Source organism: Scyliorhinus canicula, chromosome 2 (assembly GCF_902713615.1).
Source record: "Scyliorhinus canicula chromosome 2, sScyCan1.1, whole genome shotgun sequence".
Taxonomy (NCBI): Eukaryota; Metazoa; Chordata; class Chondrichthyes; order Carcharhiniformes; family Scyliorhinidae; genus Scyliorhinus; species Scyliorhinus canicula.
In genome coordinates this window covers 102,759,401-102,786,169 of record NC_052147.1, presented here as the reverse complement: position 1 = coordinate 102,786,169, position 26,769 = coordinate 102,759,401, and the positions used below count along the sequence as shown (strand labels likewise).

The following is a 26,769-nucleotide window of genomic DNA, read 5'->3' as shown; positions in this document are numbered from 1 at the left end:
ATATACAAGAACTGATAGTGATGGGGAAGGTGATGGACTTGGTACAAAAAGGAATGCTGTCAGATGTTCATAAGAAAAATCCAGATCTCCAGCCTTGCATCACATACAGACTTGACAGTACTGGAGTTGTATTATGGGGGAATCTGTGTGATTATTCCTCGGTGCTTATGCAATTTAGTCCTTGACCAACTGCATGATAACCATCCTGCCGTGGTAAGGATAAAGGAATTAGCACACAGTTAATTTTGGCCAGCATTGGACGCTCAAATTGAAGAGAAAGTTGGGCAATGCCAATGTTGTGCAAAACTGAAGAACACTTCACCAGTACATCCTTGGGAATAGCTGACACATCCATGGCAGAGAATACACATTGATTGCATTGTTCCATTGGAGGGTCACATGTTCTTGTTGATTGTGAACGTGCATTCAAAATGGCTAGAAGTCACAATAATGAATCAACGATGACTGAGCAGACCATTGAGAAATGGACAAAGTATTTGCAGTTTTTGAAACACCTAGGCAGATTGTCCATGATAATTGTACACTGTTTACTTTGAAGGAGTTTGAGGACTACTTGAAAGAGAACGGTATAGACCATATGAAGTCAGCTCCATAAACATCCAGCTGCAAATGGATTTGCTAAACATTTTGTGCAATCATTGAAGTATTCTCTCAAAGCATCTGGGAAACATTATCAAGAAGAGTAAACAAATTTCTAATATATTTCTCGGACCACTGTGTACACGATGAAAGAGTTTTGTAATGCCATGTTGACCAGTTAACTGCTGCATGAAGTGAGTTTCCAGAAAGTTCTCAAGAACATTCTACGTTTTAAAATCTGGAAAGCTATACCTGGGAACAGAGACCAGAGACAGTGAGTTCCGATCCTGTTTCTTGAGGACTTTTTAATGACTATTGTGACAGATACTGAAGTGACTACTCGAGTCGTACCGTCTATAGAAAGGAAGCAGGACACCGTCTGAGGTCGCAAATGCCGAATTCTACCAAAAAGGAATAGATGTTCAATACAGATTGTCTTATTGAATTGTATATATTATAGAAATATGATCTAGTAGATCTATTGTATAAATGTTAATTGTTGTTGCACTAACAAAGGGGGAAGGGTGTTATACCTCTGGGAATACATTACTTGCTGGTTCTGTGGCACGTGATATCAGCAGTGTGTTTGTGTGGGCTTTGGGCAGGCCACCACCTTGATTGTATGAACAGCACCCTAATAAACCTCTCATTGTGTTTTGCACAAATCCAGTGTGGGCACCTCAGTACCTGTTCTCTTTGCACAAAAAAGAAATACAGCAATGCTGTTCTAGAAAACTGTCACATATACTTTCCAGGAATTTGTCGTCCTCTGTATTAGTGCTGATTAGGTTTACCCAGTTTATGTAGATTGAAGTCCCCATGATTACTGTATTACCCTTCTTGCATGCATCTCTACTTCCTGATTTTATGTATTACCAATTATACCAACATTACAACCAGTATTTGGCCTATAACAAATTCGTAGTTTGCTGACCTTTGCTGTTCCTACCCAAACAGATTTTATATCTTTATCTTGTTGTATAACATCCTCTCTCACTAATGTACTGATCCTATCTGGTACAGTAGCACAGTGGTTAGCACTGTTGCTTCACAGCGCCAGAGTCCCAGGTTCGATTCCCGGCTTGGGTCACTGTCTATGTGGAGTATGCGTGGGTTTCCTCTGGGTGCTCCAGTTTCCTCCCACAAGTCCCTAAAGATGTGCTGTTAGGTAATTTGGACATTCTGAATTCTCCATGTACCTGAAAAGGCGCTGGAATGTGGCGACTAGGGGCTTTTCAAAGTAGCCTCATTGCAGTGTTAATATATGCCTACTTGTGACAATAATAAAGATTATTATATGACTATCTTTTATATTTTAAAAAAAATTCCAATTAAGGGGCAATTTAGCATGGTCAATCCACCTACCCTGCGCATCTTTGAGTTGCCATGATGTGGAGATGCTGGCGTTGGACTGGGGTGAGCACAGTAAGAAGTCTTACAACACCAGGTTAAAGTCCAACAGGTTTGTTTCAAACACTAGCTTTCGGAGCACTGCTCCTTCCTCAGGTGGGTTGTGGGGGTGAGACCCTTGCAGACACGGGGAAAATGTGTAAACTCCACACGGACAGTGACCTGGGGCCTTGATCGGCACTGTGAGGTACCACTGCTAACTACTACGTCACCATGCTGCCTGATCCTATCATTTATTAACAATGCGATTCCAGTTCCTTTTTCCCTATTCTTCCTGATGCCCTTTAAGTTCCAGTTCCCAGCTTTACGTCACCCTGCAACCATATCTCTAATAGCTATTAGATCATAACCTGTTTACTTCTATTTGTGCTGTCAATTCATTTACCTTGTTGCAAATTCTGTATGCGTTTGTGTAGTGTTGAATACACCCAGGTAAACAAATTTGTAATAGAGGGGAGCGACTGGAATTGACTGTTATTTTTGTAATTCCTAGCCTTAACTGCTGGAGCGCTCTGTCCCTTCCTGACACACTGACTACTTCCCATTTTGCTATCCTGCTTTCTTATCATCTTTTTTTTAATGGCATTTTTCCTGTCCCCCACTATTAGTTTAAAGCTGTCTCTACTGCCCCAGATCTATGACTCGCCAAAATACTGGTCTCGGCATGGTTGAGTTGACGACCGTCCCAACAGTACAACTGCCACTTTCCCATTACGTATGCCAGTGCCCCAGGAATTGAAACACATTTCTCCCACACCAGTCTTTCATCAACGCATTCAATTCCTAATCTTATTTACCGTCTGTCAAGTTGCTCATGTCTCTGATAATAATACAGAAATTATTACCTTTTTGAGGTCTTGAGTTTTTTTTATTTGACCCCTAGCTGTATAACCTCCTCCTTTATTCATACTTATGCCATTTTAACACTGTGGACCAGAACCACTGGACCCACCCCATCCCAATACAAGTTTCTTTCCAGTCCAGAGAAAATGTCCTTCACTCTGTCTAAACTGCAGATGTTTTCTGCAGATCAGGTTGTCTTGGATTGCAGTGCATTCCACAGATTCCCACATGCTGCAGTCACCAGCAATATATTAGCCCTGTCATTTCTGTCCAACTTAACTAATTGGCTAATTAAATATATCAACAATTTTCACAAAATAATAGAAAGTCGCACTCCTCTAGCTTGGAGCCAAGGAAGTAAACTCATTACCTACTGGAGGAGTATAAAAAGGAGCATCTCTTTGCCCCTCTATACTGAATTCCCAACTGCTCACTCAATCTAAGCTTCACTTGAGCACCTTCCTGTCTAACAAGGCTATTAATGTTTGAAAGTAATAACCTAACTCAAGCTAAATATAAACTTGAGGAAAGCCTACCAGAACCACCATTGAACCAAATATTCAAGTACACATTCAATCTATGTCTCACTCGGGCGTAGTCTCGTGTCCGCACACCCCTCTTAAATGCAAAGCTGATTGGAATCCTTTTACAAAATACTATAAAGAAATAACTCACTTTTATATCGTGTCTATCATGACCTTGGAATGTCCCAAAGCATTTCACAGCCAACGAAGCCTTTTGAATAGTAGTTGCTATTGTAATGTAGGAAACTCTGCAGACAATCTAGACACAGCATTCTACAAGCTGCAATTTGACAGTGACCAGGGGCGGGAATCTCCGACCCCCCGCCGGGTGGGGGGGTCAGCGTGAGTCGCGCCGTCAGCCTCGGAGAATGGTGGGGTCCGGCGCGACTCAATGGGCGCCGGGGCCGCCTGAATTCTCCGGCCCACAATGGGCCGAAGTCCCACCCGCGTGTACCCCGTCCCGCCGGCGTAAATCAGAGTAGGTCCCTTACTGGCAGGACGTGGCAGCGCGGGCGGGCTCCGGGTTCCTGGGGGGGCCGGGGGGGGCATCTGGCCCCAGGAGGTGTCCCCACAGTGGCCTGGCCCGCGGTTGGGACCCACCGATCCGCGGGCGGGCCTGTGCCGTGGGAGCAGTCTATTACTCCGCATCGGCCGTTGTGGTCCTCTGCGATGGCCGATGTGGAGGCGAACCCTCCTGCGCATGCGCAGGTTGGCGTGGCGCCAGGCTCCTATCCCGCTGGCCGGCGGGGTGCAAACTACTCCGGGGCAGGCCTAGCCCCTTAAGGTGAGGAGGATTCCGCACCTTTGGGGTGGCCTGACGCCAGAGTGGTTCACGCCACTCCGTCCCACCGGGTACAGCAGAATCCCGCCCCAGATCTTTCACTGATATTTTATGAAGGATAAACATAGGACACCAGGGAGGGACCCCTGCTCCGATTCAAAATAGTACATAGAAATGTTTACATCCTCCTCAGCAGACAGCATTTAATGTCTCATTTGAGTGATGACACTATTGTACTGAGGTATCAATCTAAAAGGTTTTGATGGGACTTGAACACTCTTTCCGACTCTGGCAACTGAGCCACCTAGCTGATGCAGTTACTGTATTAGAACTTTATTTTGGTTTTGTGCAATGTCTTGTCTCAAAATGTTTTGAATGTGGAAACAGATGATTAAATATAAGCATGTTTTGTCATTACTTTAGGTCGAGCCTAATATGAACTGTTCGTGTGAAACATTTGTTGGTGCTCTATTGCAGCATTTAATTTACTTTTCCTTAAATTTGAGCATTAAGCAATAATTAATAGTATTGAAGATCCTCCTGCTGAACCCAAAGAACAAATTTAATTTGTGTGACTAGCTTAATGGTTTTGACAATGTTTTCTACCCCATGGTTGTTGTCTTGGAAGATTTATTGGCCGATTTGGAGGGTAAAATCAATATCTTAAGATATCTGGCTCAAATTGCCTTGAAGCTAGGGTGCGTTATCACAAAATCACAGAATTGTTACAGCGCAGAAGGAGGCCATTTGGTTCATAGTGTCTGCACCAGATATCCATTCCGGATGATCTATGATACTGTTTGGGTAATAAGTGGTTGATGCGTCTGGAGATAATCTCATTAATAATCCTATTCATCTCCCCATCAGGAGTTTGGTGAAACTTTTTTTTGGTGAAACATTTCCTACACAAATTGCTGTGATCAGAAGTTCTTTTTGTTGCCACCCTAATTGATTAGGCCTAACCATTTTTCCAAGATGTGCTGCCACTCAAATCATCCTGGACAATGATGCTCGGCTAAACTAAAATACGATTCAGTTTATGAAGTTAATTTGTTTCTTCTGTCAGGTGCCCAAGCGTTCCAATGTACATGAGTTTTCTGCAGCCTTGCCAGCCAACAAACCCGACTTCAAGCTTTATGAGGAAGAATCTTCTCATGGGGAGACTATGTATGTATAAAACTAGTGAATGTTATTTGAATTGATATTCCTCTTGTGTGTGTAAGCCATCTCCAGGGGCTGGTTTAGCACAGGGCTAAATCGCTGGCTTTGAAAGCAGATCAAGGCCGGCCAACAGCACGGTTCAATTCCTGTACCAGCTTCCCCGAACAGGCACCGGAATGTGGCGACTCGGGGCTTTTCACAGTAACTTCATTTGAAGCCTACTTGTGACAATAAGCGATTTCATTTCATTTCTCCCAAACGTCTCACTCGTGGTGTAAGGAGAGGATGTTCTTTTGAGGCAGATAGAGCTGATTGATCACTGGCTGGGTGCAGAGTTTCTGATCTCTGAGTATTCTATCTTGAATTCGGGGGTTGGAGCTGGATTTTCTTTGGTCTTAACTTGCTTCAAGTTTTGTTATTTGAAATTGGGGAATCCTCAACCAATGCTTTATTATTTTAAAAACTAATTTGCTATTGACCTTGGTTACCAATACTGAACTTTAAAACCTCTACAATATTTTTTTCAATCTCGTTCATTGCTACTTCATAAGCACAGATGAGGCAGACAGTTGAGCTAAACCTTCAGTTGCACAGAATGTTGATTTACTCTTTAATTTAATTTTATTTCATTTCAAGTGCCAGTGCCATAATTGTTAGCTAATGGATCTAATCTTAACTAGTCGTGATCTCCCACTTTTCAGGTGCCTGGCTTTTGAACGCTTTCTTTTCATTTGCAAGGGACAAGGGCGGGATTCTCTGTCGGCCGATGGCAAAATCGGCAAACACAATTGGGCGGAACATTGGTACCGACCCCGAAATCACGGCGGGCGCCAAATTACAAATCTCCGTCGCCTCAACAGCAGCGCCAATGCATTCCGGAGCATACATACAGTAAACGCAGTTTGCTTATCATTAGCAGGCCTGACCCAGTATTCTTTGGGGCCTCTGGGATTCTCCGCCTCCGATGGGCCGAATTCCTGACTGCACGGTTTACTTGTGCTTTTAAAAATCGTGAAACCGGCGCCGTAGCTGATGGAGAGAGGAGGTAGGACACAGAAGCGCAACTGTGTGTTGCCGGGCCAGACACTGATCGAGCTGGTGGGGGGGTGGAGGGCTGGAGCGGTGTCCTGGCACAGAGCACCATTGCGCAGCCTGCAAGGCAGCCATCTTGCTGCTCACTGCGCTGACGACCCACCTTGACCTCTGGTTCTGCAGTGTGACAGCGGCCGTCTGGGTGTCCCCCAACCCTCCCCGCCGCCATCCGATGGCGGGACATCACGCGGTGCCAGGGGTGCGGAGATGGGCCGAGCATGTGGGGGCAGAGCCCTCAGTGCCAACCAGGGCCACTGTGTAGCCCATTGGACCTGGTTGGGCATGGGGATATCCACCATGCTAACATGTCGGGCTTTCATCCCTAGCAGACAATGGATATTGGAATTCAACCAGCAATGGTGGCCTTCCTCCTAGTTGCCACAGCCCTGGGGGATACTCTGTGGCTGTACGAGCTGGCACTACTTGAGGAGGAGGACGAAGCTGCAGCAGTAGAGCCTGCCCCAGAGGAACAGGAGGCAGCCACCCAGGATGGAGAGCCGGCTGCCCAACAAGTCCAGGAGGAGGAGGTGCACAGGAGGCAGTGTATAAGGCCTTGTGTGTGCCGACAGCGCCTGTCATTTGAGGACCCGCTGGGCTTGGCATGCTGTCGAAGACTCCGGCTGAGCAGGGAGACAGTGTGACATATCTGCCAAATCATGGCACATTGCCACTCTGGGGGAATGGGGGGGGGGAGGCACCCACTCTCGGTGACCCTCAAGGTGACACGGTGGTAGTCCTGAACCTTTACGCCACGGGGTCCATCCAGGCGCTGACTGGGGATCTGTTCAGGATCTCACAGACGCATCCGCGCCGTCATGGAGGCCCTTTATGCCCAATCGGCACAATACATCCACTTCAATGTGGACCGCGCTCACCAGGATGCCGACATGCCCTGTGTAATGTTCTTGTCGGATGGCCTGATTTCTATTACTGGAGCACTTCTAGCTAAAGCTATAAACGATTTATTAACATTAACTGTGGGTCAAATATATACAAAACAACAGATGATTAACAGTATGAACATGCACAAGTAACCTCTCTACCAGCTCCCGCGTCAGTCTGAGGTCACCTCTAACATTCACTTATATAGTAATGAAATTCCTAGAGGTCAGTCGGTGAATTACAACACAACCATGATATCACGACATCCCCATTCCTTTGAAGGAATAAATTAAGACATTATCATCAGTATATTTACATGTGATATGAGTCTCGCAGTATTAATTTTGTTTTAATTTTTAAAACTGGTTTAACATACATATACAAGTTGATCTGGCTTTCTTTTGACTCTGGTAGATTCAATGTTCTCCACGACATTCTCATGCTCAGGAACTGCTGAACTATCTGACACTGCAGCTGACGTTGATTCTGACGTGGATTTGTCATCCATCACATTGTTGTGAAAGTCTTCTGGTTTTCAAGAGCGCGTGACAATTATTTTTAAAACCAACCCTTCCTCTGTCTGCACATTGTAGGAACGTGGTGCTGCTTCCAGTAAAATGGCTTGTCTCGGCCAATTACCTGAATCTTCTACTCTCTCAATATCATAACTACTCCGAGGTGGTAAAGTTCTAGACGCTATCTTTTGTATTTCCTGCATTCTCTCCTTTTCCAAGTATGGGAGTGTGGTACGCAACCTTCTATTCATGAGTAACTCTGGCGTCCTACCATGTGACAATGGTGATGGTCTGAAACTCAATAGTGCGAGATATGGATCAGATTGGCCATCCACTGCCTTCTTCCCAATTGCTTGACAATATGTACACCTTTTTCGGCTTTGCCATTGGCTTGTGGGTACAATGGGCTTGATGTGACGTGATTGAAATCATATGTGATTGTGAAGTGTTGCCACACTTTACAGCTAAACAAAGACAGTTGTCACTCACGCCGACTTGAGGAATTCCATGTCTAGCAAAAATTGACTTGGTGTGCGGTATTAAAATGTTTGACCATAGAGCCATTTCGGGATAATTGAAAAATAGTCTATGATCATTAAATCCTGCCCTCGTAGGTGACTTTCTGCCATGGTGCCGTGGGTAAATCAAATATTTGCATAGGTTCTCTTGTTTGCTTTCAACGATGTATCAGAAAAACTGACTATCCTGTCAATATCCTCGTTTATATCTGGCCAGTAAACAGAGTCACGAGCTCTCCATTTAATCTTTCCAATCTCGAGATGTCCTTTATGTATCCTCTTAAGTATATCCTTGCGAAGAGATTGAGGTATAACTATTGTGTTCAAACGAAGTACTCATGTACAAACAAAGCACCATTAATGGGAGTGAGTTCAGATTTTGTATTGTAGAACTCCATATGTTGACGTCATGGCCAGTGTGAGTTGATGTTCATCATCACCTCTTGAAGAATTTGATCCTTCCTGGTCTCTTCTTGGACCACGCGTAGTTTTGTATCTGATATTAGTAGTGTGGAAATACGATTGACATTCAGACCTACACCAGCAATTTCACTACTCATATTTTGTATCAGTGCTCTCGATAATGCAACGCTAAGAACAAATATTTGCCTGGTGTGTAGATGAATTTGAAGTCACAGCGTTGCAACTTCATCATCAACCTCTGAATGCGCAGAGACATTTGGTTAAGATTCTTCTTGATGTTATTAACCAAAGGACAATGGTTTGTCTCGTCTGTGAAAGTTGGAAGCCCTTACACGTAGTTGTAGAATTTCTCCAAACCTACAACTAAACCTAGGCATGCGTTATCGATTTGAGCGTACCTCTACTCTGTTGTCGTCATGGATAGTGATGCATATAATACTGGTTTCCAATTGTTATGCTTGAGTTGCAGAAGAACTGCTCCTCGACCATCTTTTGACATGTCTGTTGACACTTTAATCTGCTTCGATGGTTCAACAAATATGAGAACTGTCGTAGTGGTTAGTGAAGTCTTAAACTTTTTCCACTCTTGCTCATGTTGCTCAGTCCAAGTGAAATCCGTTGTCTTGTACAGGAGATCACATAGATGTGTTGTTTTTGCTGACCGGTTTAGAATTAATTTCCCTATAAAATTGATCACTCTTAAAATGGCTTTCTCGTCGTGTTGTTTTGACATGTTGAGAATTGCTTGGATTTTGTCCTTATGAAGTTCAATGCCATGCGATGAGAGCTTGTCACCTAGGAATGTGATCTCAGTTACTCAAAATTGGCTTGTTGAGCTTCAACCCATTTCTCCTGACGCTCATTAGAACTTTAAGCAACCTCGTATTGTCTCTTCTATGGTTGAGACCATGGGGGGGGGGGGGGTCCAATAGAGTTGCCAACTCAGCGTCTGTAAATCATGAGGCTGCATGTCTTGCTGCCATCTTGTTGGCTGGGATGATGTGTGTGGGAAGTGGAGTGTGTACATGTGGCTGCAGCTTGTCAGTCCCCCGAGTGTCAATCGCGAATGCTGCACCACTTTTCCTAGTTCCATGTGGCGCTGATGCTAGCCCATCAACAGTCGTTGAATCAGTCGAGGTGCGGCACCAGTTTTGCTGTTGTGGAACTCCACGAAACCTCCGCCGGTGTCAACACTTAATCTCAGGAACGGAGAATCCAGTCCCAAGCCTCTGACTGCTAGAGTGTGGATGGTGGTTTCTTTGCGGCTTTGATACTCTGTCCAAGTGTGTTTCTCCATTTGCAATCCTTGACAGCATGTATTGGCACAGTTATATGATTGCTGCCCATTAGTTTCTTTTCCAGCTGATCGCTGTCTGGAAATCAAAACTAGAAATTCTGGCTGACCTCATTCTTCTTCAACTAATGATTCTGTGACAAATTTTACCACGTACATTAACTGTTCCAAGTGAAATCACCCAAATTGGCAAACATATGACGTTCCATCCAGAGATATTCTAATTTGTATTGGCCTGGCACTTATGCAAGGCAGTGATTTTATTCTTTCCTGTTGAGGGTGAGGTTGTAACCTTTCGTGAATTTCTCAAGCTGCAGCCTTTTGGTCAAGTGCTAAAATAGATCAATACATAATTTCAATGCATCAAACCACAAGTCCCTCATAATACTTCTCCAGAAATTAGAAATTTAGTTATAAATAGTCACTTGGTAGTTAGAGTACTTTAATATTGCTGCAAAGAAAGAGACGTTGCTTAATCATTTCATCTTGCTCTCATCAGGACAAACACTAGAATATCAAATTTCAAGCAATCACAGCAATTTATACTGCAGCTGAAAAAAATGCTGAATGCAAATCTACTGTGGCCGAGGCATTGCCATTGAGATAAAGAAAGTAACGTGATCTCCCAAACTCTGGGTAATTCAAAAAAGGTGCACGGCATGAATATGTTCCATTTTGTTTACCGAGACCTGGTCCCTGCATGTGAATGTATGTTGCTTCTTGCAAATGTAAATGAGCCTTGTTACCAACTCTACCGATAACTTTAATTTGGTTGTCAGTAAAGCTATTGGGGCACTCTGGGATTCTTCTGCAAACACTGCCCAATCACGGAATCTCATCTAACAGACTTTTTTTTGATTTGGGTTTTTCAATTCGGGCTGATTTTGGTATGGTCTGTAGTCTGCCTATTATACATCACCAAGGAAACAGTTTGATTTATGCAGCCAATCTCTAGGACGCACAACCTACATACCTGGCATCACACTGGCACTCACTGCCATCAGTTCAAATTGAGCAACCGTGCAAATGAATTTCAGTGCAGGTGAGATGCCAAGTACTTGGGCCTTACACTCTAGTGATTAATCAAATCAAGCAGCACGTTCCTTCGGTTGCATAATAGCCAAGAATACAGACTATATTCAGCCTTCATTTACATGACCCAAAACACAATATCTGCTACTGGTTGTAGTTCCGTGATTCGGCAGTACTTGCTAGCTAATCCGGAGTGCGCTAAGAGCTACACTTATGAACCTATCGTAGATAAGCAGTTGAACTTGTAACATGATTCATTTACACTTGCTAGAAGTGATATACATTCATATGATGGGATCCATTCTCTGCAAGCAAATAGAATATGTTCAAGCCTTGTATCTTTTTTGAATTGATCGGGAGTTTGGGGAACCTGTAATTCACAGTTGCCTTCTCTATGGCCATGCCTTAGCCAATCAGTCAGCTGGCAAACCAATCAGCATATTTTCTCCTGTAGGATAATTTGTTCTGTTTGGCCTTTGTCCTGGTAACTACAAGACAAAAAGCTTCAGCAACATGTCTCTCTTTCAGCAATTTGTTCATAATTTCTCATTTTGGTGTGACTCCTTTTTTTAAAATTTAGCTTCACCTGGCTATGTAGCCATTTTCTCTTGAATACAAAATGCACAGCCTATCGACCAGATTACAGCTAGTTTAGATTTAATCAAATATCGGTTTATCCTATTCTAGAGTGTAGAAGCATTGACTTATAGCTAAGTGAATGTATAAGCAAGAACAGAGTATGCTTGTGGTTCCATTTTAAAAGGAATGTCTTATGAACAGTTGTTTCAAAATTTATAACATTTTTGAAATTCATAATTAGAGATAATATTTGTATTGATTTGTTGCAGGACACCTCATAAGATTGAACCTTTGTTTACTCCAGTTTTGAGCGCACGGAAACCCAGCAAAGAATTGAATCCGTTGCTCAGGGTGCAGGTAGAAAATTGTAAAGAAAAAAAGGAAGTGCCTATGTATTCAAAAGACCAGATCTACGCTGGAATGCGTGAGTTCTCCTTTGAAGAACTCCGGGCGGAGGAATTCAAAAAGAAATATAAAGCTCGCAGTGAAGGTACAGATGTTTTGTACAGACTTGATTGTCAATTTACTGAGTGCATGGAAGAACAAAGTTATGTTAATACTGCTTGTTTATTACAATGACCACTGCACACACCAATCTCTGACTACACTGTTCATTAGTTGCCAGGGATATCAACCAGGGAACCAAAACATCAAGGCTAACACAAACAAAGCAAAACTGCTTTGCTTCAAGCTGGCCTGCACCTCCTAAAGGGAAGGGCTATTGTGGTTTCAGGAGGTGCTGAGTTCATTGGGGAATAGGATATGTGACGGCTAGAAATGCTGAGCATGGACAAAACGTGCGCCAAGCTTTTCAAATGCTGCACTTCTGGGCTTGGTGGAGGAAGTGGAAAGGAGGAATGTTCTACAATGACCGCTGGCCTGGAGCCCCTCCAGCCAAAATTCCACCAACACATCTCCTATCCCTCCAGGAGCCCCAGCATCCTTGACCACTGCTTCACAAACCTCAAGGGCACCTACCGATCCATCCCCAGGCAGAACTTCGGAAAATCAGACCACAAGGCGGTGCTCCTTTTCCCGGCATACAAGCCGAAACTTAAGCGGGAGAATCCGGTAATGCAATGCTGGTTTGAGGCAACAGAAGAGTTCCTACGCAACTGCTTGGAGTCGATGGACTGGTCCATATCCAAGAACTCAGTGGCCAACGTAAACTAGTATGCCACAAAAGCCATCAGCTAGTGCGTTGAAGATTACGTGCCAAAGAAGGCAATACGTATGTTCCCCAACATGGTTTAACTGGGAGATGCACTCCCTACTGAAGGCCAGGTCTGAGGCGTTCAAGACAGGCGACCCTGACCTATACAAAAAATCTAGGTACGACGTCGCAAAGCCATCTGGCATGCCAAGAGACGATCACAGACTCTCGTCAGTTGTGGCAATGCTTAAACAGCATAACTGGCTACAAAACAAAGCCAAATAGAATTTCTGGCAACAGCGTACTCCTCCCCGATGAACGCCATGCATCCTATGCTTGTTTCAAGCAGGAAGCCAACAAACTGTTGTCAAATGCCCCAGCAGTCTTTGACATACCCATACCTACCTCACAGCCTCCGAAGTCACATCGGCTTTCGTTAAAGTGAACCCTCGAAAAGAAACGGGTCTCAGAGTGTGCACTCCGATCCTGCGTGGAGCAACTGGTGTGCGTGTTCGCAGACATCTTCAATCTCTCTGTTCTGAGGTTCCCACATGCTTCAAGAAATCCACCATCATACTGGTGCCAAAGAAGAACCAGGCAATGTGCCTCAATGGCACCGTCCAGTGGCCTTGACATCTGTCATTGTGAAGTACCTCGAGAGGTTGGTCATGACACATCAACTCCATCCTCCCAGTATTCCTTGATCGACTGCAATTTGCATACTACCACAACTGGTTAACAGTAGTCGCCATCTCCCTGGCCCTACACTCATCCCTGGAGAATCCCGACAATCAGTACTCCTACGTCAGACCCCAAATCATTGATTATAACTCTGCCATCAACATCATAATCCCAGCCAAGCTCATATTAAACTTCAAAACCTAGTACTTGGCTTATCCCTCTGCAACTGGATCTTCAACTTCCTGACCCGTAGACCACTATCAGTAAAGATAAAAAACACCTAATCCATACTAGTCCTCAATACCAGAGCCTTGCAAGGCTGCGTACTTAGCTCTCTACTATATTCCCTATACTCACACAACTGTGTGGCAAAATTTGGCTCCAACTCCATTTATAAATTTGCTGATGACATGACTGCAGTGGGTCGGATCTTGAACAAAGATGAGTCCGAGTACAGAAGGGAGATAGAGAACCTAGTGGCGTGGTGGTAACAATAACTACCTCCCTCATCATCAGCAAAACTAAGGAGCTGTTTGTTGACTTCAGGAAGCAAAATATCATATGCACATCTGTCTGCATCAATGGTGCAGAGGTAGAAATGGTTGACAACTTCAAATTCCTAGGTGTGCACATTACCAACAATCTGACCTGATCCACCCACGTCGGTGCTGTGACCAAGAAAGCACAACTATACTTCCTCAGGAAACTAAGGAAATTTGGCATGTCCACACTCTTACCATCACAGCCTGGTATAGCAACTGTTTGGCCCAAGACTGTAAGGAGCTACAGAGAGCCGTGAATACAGTCCAGTCCATCAAGTGAACCTGCCTCCCATCCATTGTCTACACTTCACTCTGCCTTGGGAAAGCGGGCAGCATAATCAAAGACCCCTCCCACCCTGGTTATTCTCTCTCCAACCTCTTCCATCGGGCAGGAGATGCATATGTTTGAGAACACGCACTAACAGATTCAAAAACAGCTTCTTCCTCGCCGTACCAGACTCCTGAATGACTCCTATGGACTGAACTGATCTCGCTACGCATCTTCTCTACTGAGTAGTTCTGCACTCGTCGTATGCTTCACTCTATGTCTATGTATTTACATTGTGTATCTATCATATGTGCTATGTTTTTCATGTATGGGGTGATCTGTCTGGACTGTACACAGAACAATACTTTTCACTGTACCTCAGTACGCGTGACCAATCCAATCCAATACTTTTGCATTAGACCCTAAACAGTGGATAAATTGTATTGCTCAGCTCATGCGGAGTTAATAGTTGTACTGTCTTTATTCCACCCCCGGCAAGGTAAACCTAGTCCCTTGAATTTATTGTTAGCTTAGAACCTCCACTGAAATAAATTTCAAATCATTAAAGGAACATAGTCAGATTGGTCTAGATCCTGAAATGAAATGTCCTTCCTTCCCAGAGTTTGCAAACTAGCAAAATTATCTTGGGGTAGAATATATGTAAAGATATTTTATAACTGAATAAACAGTTGAAAATCTTTCTTTAAATTCGAGAATATTATTGTTATATGTGGGCTCGTAAGGATGTAATTGTGAGACTACAACTTTGTTATATTTGTTTAATGAATGTTTATTGTTAAATTCAATTACAGATTACATTTTATAAATGAGGATTATATTCTATAAATGGTAATTTAAGATGATTACAACATGCCAAGTATATTCAAATAACATCCATTGTATTGAACAGTTTGGATATACAAACAAATATTGATTTAACAAAATTATACTTGCAATCCTGTATAATTTCTTATGGTTTTTGAAGTATCTTTACTAACCTGTGGAGAATTCTAACACTCAACCCATGTATTCAAAATGACTGAATAAAATATTTCCCCCTAGCTTTGGTGTCTGTATTAAGAGATTTCTCAGCTGAAGATATTTCCATTGTGTATTGTTATGAAGAAATACGATTTTAAGAACCCTGAGAGCTATGTTTGTGCCTCGAAAGTGCAGCTGTGTGGCATAACACGAAATGCATAACACGAGGACTTGTTATGCATTTCCGCACTTGGTTTCCTGGCAATACTTCAAATGCTGCAAGTGTTTTTAATTTTTTATGTTAAGCAGCATTCTTTAATTGTTTGCCTATTAATCTAATTAACATCTTAACTTGCTCATTAAATGTTGTTTCCTTTACAGCTGGATTTATACTATGTCTCAGTGATGAAAAGATTCTGACCTGGTCACACTCTATCTTCTTGAAATATTTAATGGTGTTCTGAAATGCTCCTGTGACCAAGTGTTGTTGCAAAGTCTTTGAGTTGGCATTAGAACAGTTGTAACTATCTTGTATGTTGATGCAGAACAAGAACAGAAGTTGTTAAAATTGAAGCAGGAAAAGGAGGAGATGGAACAATTAATCCACATGGCAGAAGTGAGAATGAAGCTGCAGCAAGAACATAGCCAACTAGAAACACAACAGGTTTGTTGACTGCATAAATGTAGTGACACTTCCTGATTTTGTGATTATTACTGTGGCCAATTGACAAGATTAAGGTGATTGACCAAGTATGCTTAATTTAAAGATAGAGTTGGCTAATCTAATGTGCTCTCATTCTTATTGTTGTGGGCGGCACAGTGGCACTACTACCTCACGATGCTGAGGACCTGGGTTCGATCCTGGCTCTGGGTCACTGTCCACGTGGAGTTTGCATATTCTCCCCAAGTCTGCGTGGGTCTCATCCCCACAATCTAAAGGTGTGCAGGCCAGGTGGATTGGCCATGCTAAATTGCCCCTTAATTGGGAAGAAAATGCATTTCTTGTTGTAATAAATGGACTGGCAGAAGCCATTGCACATTGAGTTGGAATATTTTTACTCCTATATGGCAACTTTATCAAACACTTTTACAATGATTTTTTTGCAGTACAGTGGCCAGTATGTACCCTCAAATAGGCAGTGAATTGAATAAATCCTGAACTTTTTTTTTAAAAAAGCTTTTGATTCATTGCCCAAATATCAGCATGTAACATGTGGAACCAAATGCTTCAAAAATATAGTGATACACAGGCTTGTAATTTAACTTTGGTCAATCATATTCCTTTTGTTGTATTTGCAGTGTTGTGGGTTGGTGGTGGCAGCAAATAATGCATGAAAAAGTGGGATACAGTGTTAAAGCCACCAGATTTCATGATCTTGGGTGGAGGGATCATTTCTGGAATAATGCTCTTCAGAATTTTTCTGACACTTTTTATATTGAATTTCTCAGTATGTTCAACATGAACAATGAACATTGAAATGTTATTTTCATCAGTCCAGGGAGTGATCGATTTGAATTTTATTGGGACTTTTCTTGAACTTCTTTCTCCCAGCGGTAGCAATCTGTTAATTCTTTTGTTTTGAGGAAAATCTTGCAGATATGGACTCTTGTTTTGCCTTGTCTTATTTGCAATAGAACCCTTCTACTCTGCTGTAGCAAGTATATAATAGAATTGTACATATTTATTTCAAATATTTCACTGCCCTGTTCCCAATCCTAATTTGGTGGATTTTTTAGAAGTGTGCTTCCCCTGGAGAGTATAAACTCTTGCTTTTAAAAGTGACCAATTATGACGTAAAATGTGACTAGTCCTTTAGGGCACGATTCTCTTGCCTTGTTTCACTCGAGCGAGAGAGGCCGAAAACAAGAACCGCCCCGGATGTCAAGCAGTTTATAATGCAACCAGTCTACCCCTGTTGGCGAAATCGGGAGCCGCCATAGAGGGGCGAGAAGCCAATTATCACCACTCAACGCCAATCTCCATGCAATTAACGAGAGCCACCCCATATCAAATAGCGTCCTGTGATTCAACGGCCTCCTCAGCAAGTGGTCATCCTGGTGCCGATGAGTCATCCTTTTTAAAAACGTAAACCTGGTGAAGGGTTTCTGCGGGAGCCGAGGAGGGGAATAGCTATCTTTGTTCACAAGCTTAGTGTCCGGGGGTTCTGGGTTTGTTGCCCCAATGCTCGGCGAGGGGTGGGGCCACCTTCAGCTGGGGTGGCCTGACGTGGGGGGAGGGGGGTGGCGGTAGTAGAACTTTCATTTATTTAGCCCACCTGCCCCACCGACAACCCATAGCCCCCATTGACTGTCCGGCTTAAGGCTATTGCTGAATTGGCTATCTTGGTTAAGTGAGCACTTCATACATCCCAAGTGGATTCCCGTGTAGCATGTGGGAGTCATTGCCTAGCATTCCAATCCGACTGTGCCTGAACACTGCGGGAGGCAACACTGCACACATGCAGCAGCCGAGATTCGAACACCTAGGGGATGGGCCCCAGCATCGAGGACACCTGGGGGATGGGCCCCAGCATCGGGGACATGTCCACCACTGGAGGGTGGGTGAGTACAAGGGGGAGGCTACCGGTGCTCGGTCCAGGTAAAGCTTTTTATGTGCGGTTGTCGGGGGTACAGGGTCTGGGCTCTGTTGAGGAGGGCCCATTGCAGCCGCGAGTGTGTAGGCAGGGTGTGGTGAGGGGGGGGGAGCATCAATGGGGGAATGGAAGGTCCTGGGGTGGGAACCACTGCTGTTTGTCAGTCCAACACTCCCCAATTCCTTACGGATATGGAATGGTCTGGACGGTATTTTGGACCTCGCAGAGCAGGCCCTAGTGGAGCTGCTGGTAGGCCGGGCGGCCAGGTGCTGGAGACAGCAGCAGCATCTGTCGAGACTTGAGGCAGCAGCCTCATCCCAAACCCGGAGGACCTGGCCGTCGATCAAGCCAGCGTCAGACCCAGTGGAGGAGGCTGGGATGGCCCAGGGTGAACAGGCATTGCTGTTCTTTCAAACAGATGACGACAGCATGTGCCGCAGTGGCTCTTCTTCAACAAGAAGACGGTCTGACACCTGTGCCATGTTCTTGTGAGCTTGGCACCATGCGGGGAAGACGATACCCACTCTCTGTGGCTGTCAATTCACCGCAGCTCTGAAACTTTGCACCTCTGGATCGTTCCAAGGCTCTAGCGGAGACCTGTGTGGTATCTCTCAGGCCACAGCCCACAGCTGCATCTGTCTGGTCACAGATGCCCTGTTTGCCTGGGTGGAAAACTACATCAATTTTGAAATGGACAAAGCCCGGCATGATGCCCGGGCAGCAGGATATCCACCACGGCCGGGATGCACCAGGTCCAGGGGCTGATAGATTGCATGCATGTCACCTTGCGCAAACCAGGCCAGCTGGGAGTGCCCTACATCAACAAGAAGGGGTTCCACTCCCTGAACATACAGCTCGTGTGACCACAACAAACAGATCATGCACGTGTGTGCACACTTCCCAGGAAATGTGCAAGACCGCTACATCCTGGGGCAGTCAGACGTTTTGGCCTCTTCGAGGATCACCCCAATAATCTTTATTAGTGTCAGAAGTAGGCTTATATTAACACTGCAATGAAGTTACTATGAAAATTCCTAGTCGCCACACTATGGCATCTGTTTGGGTACACTGAGGGAGAATTCAGACTGTCCAAATCACCTAACAAGCGCGTCTTTTGGGACTTGGAAGAAACTGGAGCACCCGGAGGAAACCCACACAGGTACAGATAGTGACCCAGGCCAGGAATCGAACCCGGGTCCCTGAAACAACAGTGCTAACCACTGTGCTACTGTGCTGCCCCAGGATGACCAGCTGGCTCTTGGAGGGGGGGGGGGGGGGGGGGGGGATAAGGGCACCTGTTAAGGACCTGGCTAATGATGCAGTCCGGAGGCCAAAGCGGAGATTCAATACAACGAGGCCCCTGTGGTCACCCAAGCTACCATTGAGCGGTACATCAACTGCTTAAAATGTGCCTCTAATGCCTCGAATGCTCTGGTGGTGCCCTGCAGACCCCGGAGGGTCGCCCTTTTGCAGTGATCTGCTGTGTCCTCTCGAACTTGGCACAGCAATGGGACGATATGCTGGAGATGGGGGATGAGAAACTTGTGGCCACCTCCGAGAACGAGGGTGATGAGGAGGTGCCGGAGCAGCAGGGGCTGGAAGATGATCCCTGGGAGGAACCAGAGGATGAGCCGGAGGTTGAAGGACAGGCGGTAGTGGCAAGGATCCAACAAGACCAGAGGACCAGGGAGGCCCTCAAACCCGCCCTCAAACCCACCCGCTTTACATAAGACGTGGCCTCAGGGTCGGGTGCTTTTTGGCGCCGCCTTTTTGGCCCCGATCTTTTGGTGCCGTTTTTTTGGCGCTCAGTTGTTATGGCACTCATTTTTTTGGCCCACCACGGTTTGGCGCCAAAGCATGTAAATAAATGGATTAAATTAAACTAGGATAAATATACGAAACCTTTATTCTGGATAAAAATACGAAACCTTTATTCTGGATAAAAATACGAAACCTTTATTCTGGCATAAAAATACGAAACCTTTATTCTGGCATAAAAGAAAAAGAAAGTAATAATTAAAACTCAGTAATCTAATGTATTTTGTAATTGTGGGCTATACCACGCAAATATTCTAATGGTTCTCTCTCATCAAACTGGCGCACAATATTCAAAATGCACTCGTCAGCTCTCACATACTTAAGAAGTTTTTGTTTTGGAGCATGGCCAGCAACCAATTGTTCATAATATGCATTTCGGTTGTTTTGAATTTTTCTCAGTCCATCAATAAATTTCCATATAATGGGGTGGTGAACTCCTAATTCCGCATATACCTTTCTATGTGCTGCTTCTGCGTTATTGTTAGTTCGGTCCTCTCCGTTGATTGTGCGATTGTACTGGTTCCACATCTCTGAAGGAAAAAGAGGGGGCCGCCTGCCATTGCCTCTTCTCATTGGTCGTCCTACGTAATTATCGTCAAACCAGTTAAGCAGCGATTGAAGTTCTACCGGCAAGTCTTCGGACAGGGTATCGATGTAGTTATCCAAGTAAGGAACAGGCACGAAGCATAAGGCTATGATCATTTTAGCTCTTAAAGGAAATTCGGAATCATTGTTATATAAAACCTGGCACCCAATCTGTTTAAGGTGCTTGTACACGTTATGAGCGAAATGGGAGAAACATCCTTGTATCGTTACTCCTGGAAAACATTCTTCCATTGCAGAAATAGCTGCCTATTCAAAGTCACAAGAAATTCTTCCCGGATTTAATCCTGGGATTGCGTCATGAACCATCTGAAACATGCGTACATATGTTGCACGCCTTTTATTTGGTAATAAGGCATATAAAACTGGATGAACTCCTCCATGCCTTCTTCCCATAATTACATAAACCTGTGTAAATAACGGAGGAGATAATTTAAAGGTCCCATCAACATACCACACTTCAGAATCTAATAGGAATACAGTCCAGCTCTGTCTCCCAAAAATTTAAATTCTATCATCTTCATGACCACTGTCTGCTATTAAAAAGTTCTCACGTTCACCATTGTTCTTCATATAATGTTTGTAATCATCGGGGATCACTAATTCACGAACATGAACAGGATTTGGAGGAACGAGGTTCATTTGATTTCTTCTTCTCCTTACAATTTGCTTCATTGCGTCTGCAGTTGGAAGTACTCCTTGAGCGGCTTGAGAAATATTTTCTGTACAAGAACTTAAAATCGCCGATGGTAGATCTTGACTCTCCAGCCCAGTGCTTTACACTTGTTTTAATTGCAGCTACTTCCACGCTTGCTGCTGAAGCACCATGAAATGCTCGTTTATTTCCTTTATCACTTCATTGTTTTTAGTGTGTATACGGGCTTTGCACTCGTTCTTGTTTTCACATCTCCAAAACTTCATCAAAGTGTCCTTCTTGCTATGCTTGTCGAACACATATAGATATCCATTGTGAGAAAATTTAGGTTTGTCTTTCTTACTTAAAATACTTTCAGCCATTTCTGCAAACTTTACTGATTCTCATAAATTTTTATGAGAATCAGTAAAGTAAAATTAGACTTAACTACTTTTAAATTTTTAGAGTAAAATTCTAAGAGTATGTTGCGCTACAGAACTAGGTGGAATTTTGGTGGAACTAGGTACACAACTACATTTAAAATGTTGGTTTTAAAAGTGGTTATTTAGTAAGTTAATTAAGATTCGGCGCCAAATCATTGAATGCCAAAACAATCGGCGCCAAACCAATTCAGCACCAAAAAAACGGCGCCAAAAGATCGGCGCCAAAATGGCGGGGCCAAATGGTACCATTCCCGTGGCCTCACTCTCCCAGGCTCTGTAACATCACTCTGGGGCGCTGGGACGGTGTGGCACCATTAGTGGGGCACTGGTGAGTGCTACCTCTAAGTGTGTCCCTGGACAAAGGTGGAGGCAGCCAGCTGTTTACGACATCATGACCTTTGCCCCTGGCGGGCAGGCTCTGGGGGCTATGGGGCTGCTGGAATGTCGCTGATGTCTCCCTCTGAATGTCCCAGCTGCTCTCTATCGTCTCCATCAGCTCCAGGATAGCCTGTTCCAGATGTCCAGCGTCTGGCTGGGACCCAGCTGGGTCCTGACATCCAGCAGACCTCTGACTGCTGTCTCTCCTGGGCATTATTACCTCCAGCTGATGTGCATCAGCAGCTGTGTGGTGCTCATCAGATTGTGCTCCAGAAGCCTGACGGCTAACACTGCCCACCGAGATGTGTGTCTCTGCGCTGGGCAGGGCTGACAGCTGTGAAGCTTTGACTATGGCATCTTTGGATCTCTCCTCCGAGGTGGTCTCATGGGAGGAAGAGGATGGGGTCACCCCGGATGGGCCAGCACCGTCGGCTGGAGGACTTTGTTAGAGAGGGGCTGGTGAGTGCGGTCCCGGCAAATCGGCTGGTGTGCCTTTATTTGCGCCGTGAAGTCTGTGGGGCCTCATTCAGTGGACCAATTAATGTTGTATTATGTTGCCGGCCTCACCAGGCTGAGCGCCAGGAAGCTTGCTGCAGTTCCCACTCACCAGCACACTTAGAAATCTTTCCAGAGAATCGCACCCATAGAATTCTATTTTCCAATTGTGGGGGAGGGGAAGTAATTGGCATGGTGAAGTGCCAAAATAATTATGCCCAAGCCCAATTGTTTGGGGGCATCTTGTGCCCAATCCAGTTCCAAGATAGGTGCTGCACACCTCCCTGGAAATAGTTTAAATCTGTATTTCTCCTCCTCTTGAGTCTTCCAATCCAAGCTTCTAATCCTTCAAAACACAGCAGCAAATGTGGCAAGATTGGAAAGTCTGACCTACTATAAAGTTTGTGCTTGCAGTTGGAACAGTCCCCCAAAACATTCTTGATGTATGTAAGTCATGGTATTCTCTTGAATTGAGGGCCAATTGGCATATTGAAAAATGTAGATGAGGTCACGAGAACAGCGTGAGGGGAAGAGAGGACTATGAAATTGGGTGGGGAGAGAGTTGGCATTTGGGGGGAGTTGAAGAGAAGGTAGTGTTGGTTTCTTCCACAATTGTTTTGTGTGGTTTGATGTATGCAGTAAAAAGGATTCAGAGCACAGTTCCTGACATTATGCAAACCAAATCCTAGGACTGTCCCTCTCCATAATCAACGTTGCTGCCAAGGAGGAACTTGTAATCGAGTTTGGGGAAACTTATTCGGCCAAAGTAGTGAATGGCTGGTATAAATTCACTTATTTCATGGTTTACTATTAATTCTAGGTGCAGCTTTAAACTTTTGCCAGTTGTCATGTCAACTGGACACTGCATTGTAATGTCTATCTTTATCATTTATTTTTGTCGAATCAGAAGCTATTTTTCATATTTCTGGTATAATTGTGTATATATATCTTAGTTTAATAAGTACATTCACTTTTTTGCAAAGGTACAAATCAAAGCTTCAAACCTAGACCCCTGGTAGCATATCCATGTTGGCTGAATTACCCTAGTCCATCCACACAGTTTAAAAAAAAATGTTTGTCTGAAGTATCCTGATCTGCAATCTTGATTGTAACTTTCAGAATGAAGCAATTGATAACACCATGCCACATTTCGGGATCACCACGGAATTTGGCAAAGAGCTTAACCTATCTGAAAATAAAACTGAGGATACTTCTAGAGATGGGTAAGTACGTTGCTGCATTATGAGCTCTTTGTCTTTTTCTCACTGCAGATACTTAAGGGCCAGCAATGATATGAAACAAGTGTTCAGTGACATTTTAGACTGTTGGACCAGAATTGTTGCTTCAATGAACTTAAAGCCTTTGCTCAAGAACAATATAGGAAATTCAATATTAATATGTGAGCACAAACAAGATCTTAAAACTCGTGGTGGCCTGAAATTTACATGGCCCCAGCAGGCATGTTTCCTGCAGTCAGGGGAGGAGGGTGGTGAGCATAGGAGAATGGGATGCTCACCCTACCACCTTCCTGCTCGCCACAACCTTTCTTTCTTCTTCCCCCCCGCACCCTCCCAATAATACAGGAGGCATGTGGGCAGTTTGCCTGCTATATTTAAATGAACAATTAAGGGTCAATTAGGCTTTTTATCAAACCAGTTGACCATGCTAATATTCTGCCCACATCATAAAGCGCTTTTCTTGACAGGGCAGGGACTGGCGCTTGGAGACAGACTGAAGGTCAATGACGGTGGCCCCTGAGGGCGAGCCTGAAGAGACATGGGCTGAAGGCTGGCCTAAGAAGGGTTATGGTTGATCTGGGGGGGTTCCGGCCCCTGACCAGACTGGTCACGTGGAACATGAGCGGGTTGAATGGGCCGGTCAAGAGGGCACGTGTGTTTGTGCATTTGAAGAGCTTTAAGTCAGAAGTGTCAATGCTACAGGAGTCACATCAGAAGGTGATGGATCAGACTAGGCTGAGGAAAGGGTGGGTTGGGCAGGTATTTCATTTGGGGCTATACCCTGAATCTAGGGGGGTGGCGATTTTGATCAATAAATGGGTGTCATTGAGGTAGGGAGCATAATGGCGGACTTGGGAGTGGGTGGGGGGGGTGGGATTTGGGTAGGTTATGGGAGTGGGTGGGGTGTGGGATTTGGGTAGGTTATGGTGAGTGGGAAGTTGGAGGGGATGCTGGTGGTATTAGTGAATATCTATCCACCAAACTGGGGCGACACGGAGTTTGAGGTGGGTGTTGGGGAAGATCCCGGACCTGGACTCGCATAGGCTGATCATGGAGGAGTGGGGTTGGGGGAGGCTTCAATGCGGTTGTAGATCTGAGGTTGGATCGGTCAAGTTCCTGCGGCGAAGGAACTAAAAAGATTTATGGAGCAGATGGGGGTGGGGGGAAGATCCGTGGAGGTTTGGATGGCCAAGATCAAAGGAATTCTGTCTTTTTTTCTCCCATGTTCACAAAGTGCACTCCTGGATTTTTTTTTCCTTCCCGTTTTGCACAGGGCTTTCCTGGCATGGGTGGTAGATGCCAAGGGTGTGCAAGGGGGGGCCAGCGCCCGCACTGGAGATTGGATGTAGGGCTGTTAGCGGGTGAGGTAGTGTGTGGGCAGGTGAGGGAGGTCATCCAGAATTATGTGGGGATAAATGACACGGGGGAGGTTTCGGCAGCAGCACTATGGGAGGCACTGAAGGCAGTAGTTAGGAGAGGAAAACTGATTTTGGTACAGGCTCTTAGGGAGAAGATGGAGCGGGCAGAGATGGATAGACAGGTAAGGGAGATTCCTCAGGTGGACAGAAGGTACTCTGAAGCCCCGGATGCAGGGTTGTTGAAGGAGCGGCAAAAGCTGCAGATGGAGTTTGGTCTTATATCCACAGGGACGGCGATGAGGCAGTTGAGGAAAGTGAGAGGGGTGGTGTATGAATATGGGGAGAAGGCCAGTAGGATGTTAGCACACCAGCACAGGGAGGTGGCCAGGCAGATAGGAAGAGTGGACGGGGTGTTCAAGGCATTTTACAGATCGCTCTATGAGTCTGAGCCCCCAGCTGGGATGGAGGGGATGAGGCAATTCTTGGAGGGTTTGGAGTTTCCGAAGGTGGAGGAAGGGTTGGTGGAGGGGTTGTGAGCCCCGATCGGGATTGTGGAAGTAGCAGAGTGATTGGAGGCCATTCAGTCAACAGGCAAGGCCCCGGGAGCGGACAGATACCCAGTGAAATTTTATAAGAGGTTCTGGGATGCTGGGTCTGCTGGTGATGAGGGCATTTAATGAGGCTAGGGAGCAGGGTGTTCTTCTCCCAACAATGTCACAGGCTTCGATCTCATTCATCCTGAAGCGGGAGAAGAACCCAGAACAATGTGGGTCATACAGACCAATCTCCCTTCTAAATGTAGACGCCATATTGCTGGCCAAGATTTGTGCCTCGAGAATAGAGGATTGTGTTCCAGGGGTAATAGGGGAGGACCAGAAGGGATTTGTCAAAGGTTGGCAGCTAACCACCAAAGTTAGAAGGCTCTTGAATGTCATCGTGATGCTCTCCGAGGGGAGGGGGCTGGAGGCGGTGGTCGCTATGGATGAGGAGAAGGCCTTCGACCAGGCGGAGTGGAAGTATTTGTGGGAGGTCCTGGGGCGTTTTGGGTTTAGGCAGGGCTTTGTAGACTGGGTCCAGCTGCTGTACCAGTCGGTGGCGAGTGTCCGGACGAACCGAGTGAGCTCGGAATATTTCAGATTGAGCCGGGTGACGAGGCAGAGACGTCCACTTCCCCACTGTTGTTTGCCTTGACTAGAGCCAGTGACGATGGCACTGAGATCATCAAAGGACTGGAAGGGGCTAATCTAGTGGGTGGTGGAACACAGGGTCTCGTATGCAGGCGACCTACTCCTATATATTTCTGACCCATTAGGGGGGATGGGAGAGATTATGCGGATCTTGGGGGAATTTGGACCATTCTTGGGGTATAAGTTGAACATGGGTAAGAGTGAGGTTTTTGTGATCCAGAAGAGGAGGCTGGGGGAGTTCTGGTTTAAAGTGGTGGGAGAGAGTTTTTGATACTTGGGAATTGAGGTGTGAGCAGTTATATAAATTAAATCTGGCCCGGTTAGTTGAGCAAATAAAGAAGGACTTTCAGAGGTGTGGAGGGTGCAGACCGTAGACGGTTCTCCCGAGATTTTTGTGTGTCTTCCAGTGTCTCCCTATTTTTTTATCCCAAAGGCCTTTTTTAAGCAGGTTAATGTGGTGATTTCTGGGTTTGTGTAGACGAGTAAGACCCTGCGAGTGAGGAAAGTGCTGTTGGAGCGGGGGTGGGAAGAGAAAGAGTGTTGGCCCTACCGAACTTTAGGAATTACTACTGGGTGGCAAATATAGCCATGATCAGTGGGTAGTGCGGGGAGGGGTCGGTATGGGAGCGGGTGGCGGCGGCATGTTGTAGGGTCACAGGTTTAGGAGCGCTGGTAACTGCACCTTTGCCGTTCTCACCGGCTCGATACTCCACAAGCCCAGTGGTGGTGGCAGCTCTTGAGA

General features: G+C 45.2%; 1 protein-coding gene across 1 annotated transcript in view; it reads left to right on the top strand.

Moving 5' to 3' along the window:
• The window catches only part of bub1bb (BUB1 mitotic checkpoint serine/threonine kinase Bb), a 132,640-nt gene that overhangs the window by 25,782 nt on the left and 80,089 nt on the right, over positions 1–26,769 (top strand). Inside the window, exons 7-10 of the mRNA XM_038784090.1 lie at positions 5,225–5,325; positions 11,924–12,144; positions 15,825–15,943; positions 23,364–23,467. Coding sequence (XP_038640018.1) covers positions 5,225–5,325; positions 11,924–12,144; positions 15,825–15,943; positions 23,364–23,467 — 545 coding nt within the window. The remainder of the gene's footprint in view (positions 1–5,224; positions 5,326–11,923; positions 12,145–15,824; positions 15,944–23,363; positions 23,468–26,769) is intronic.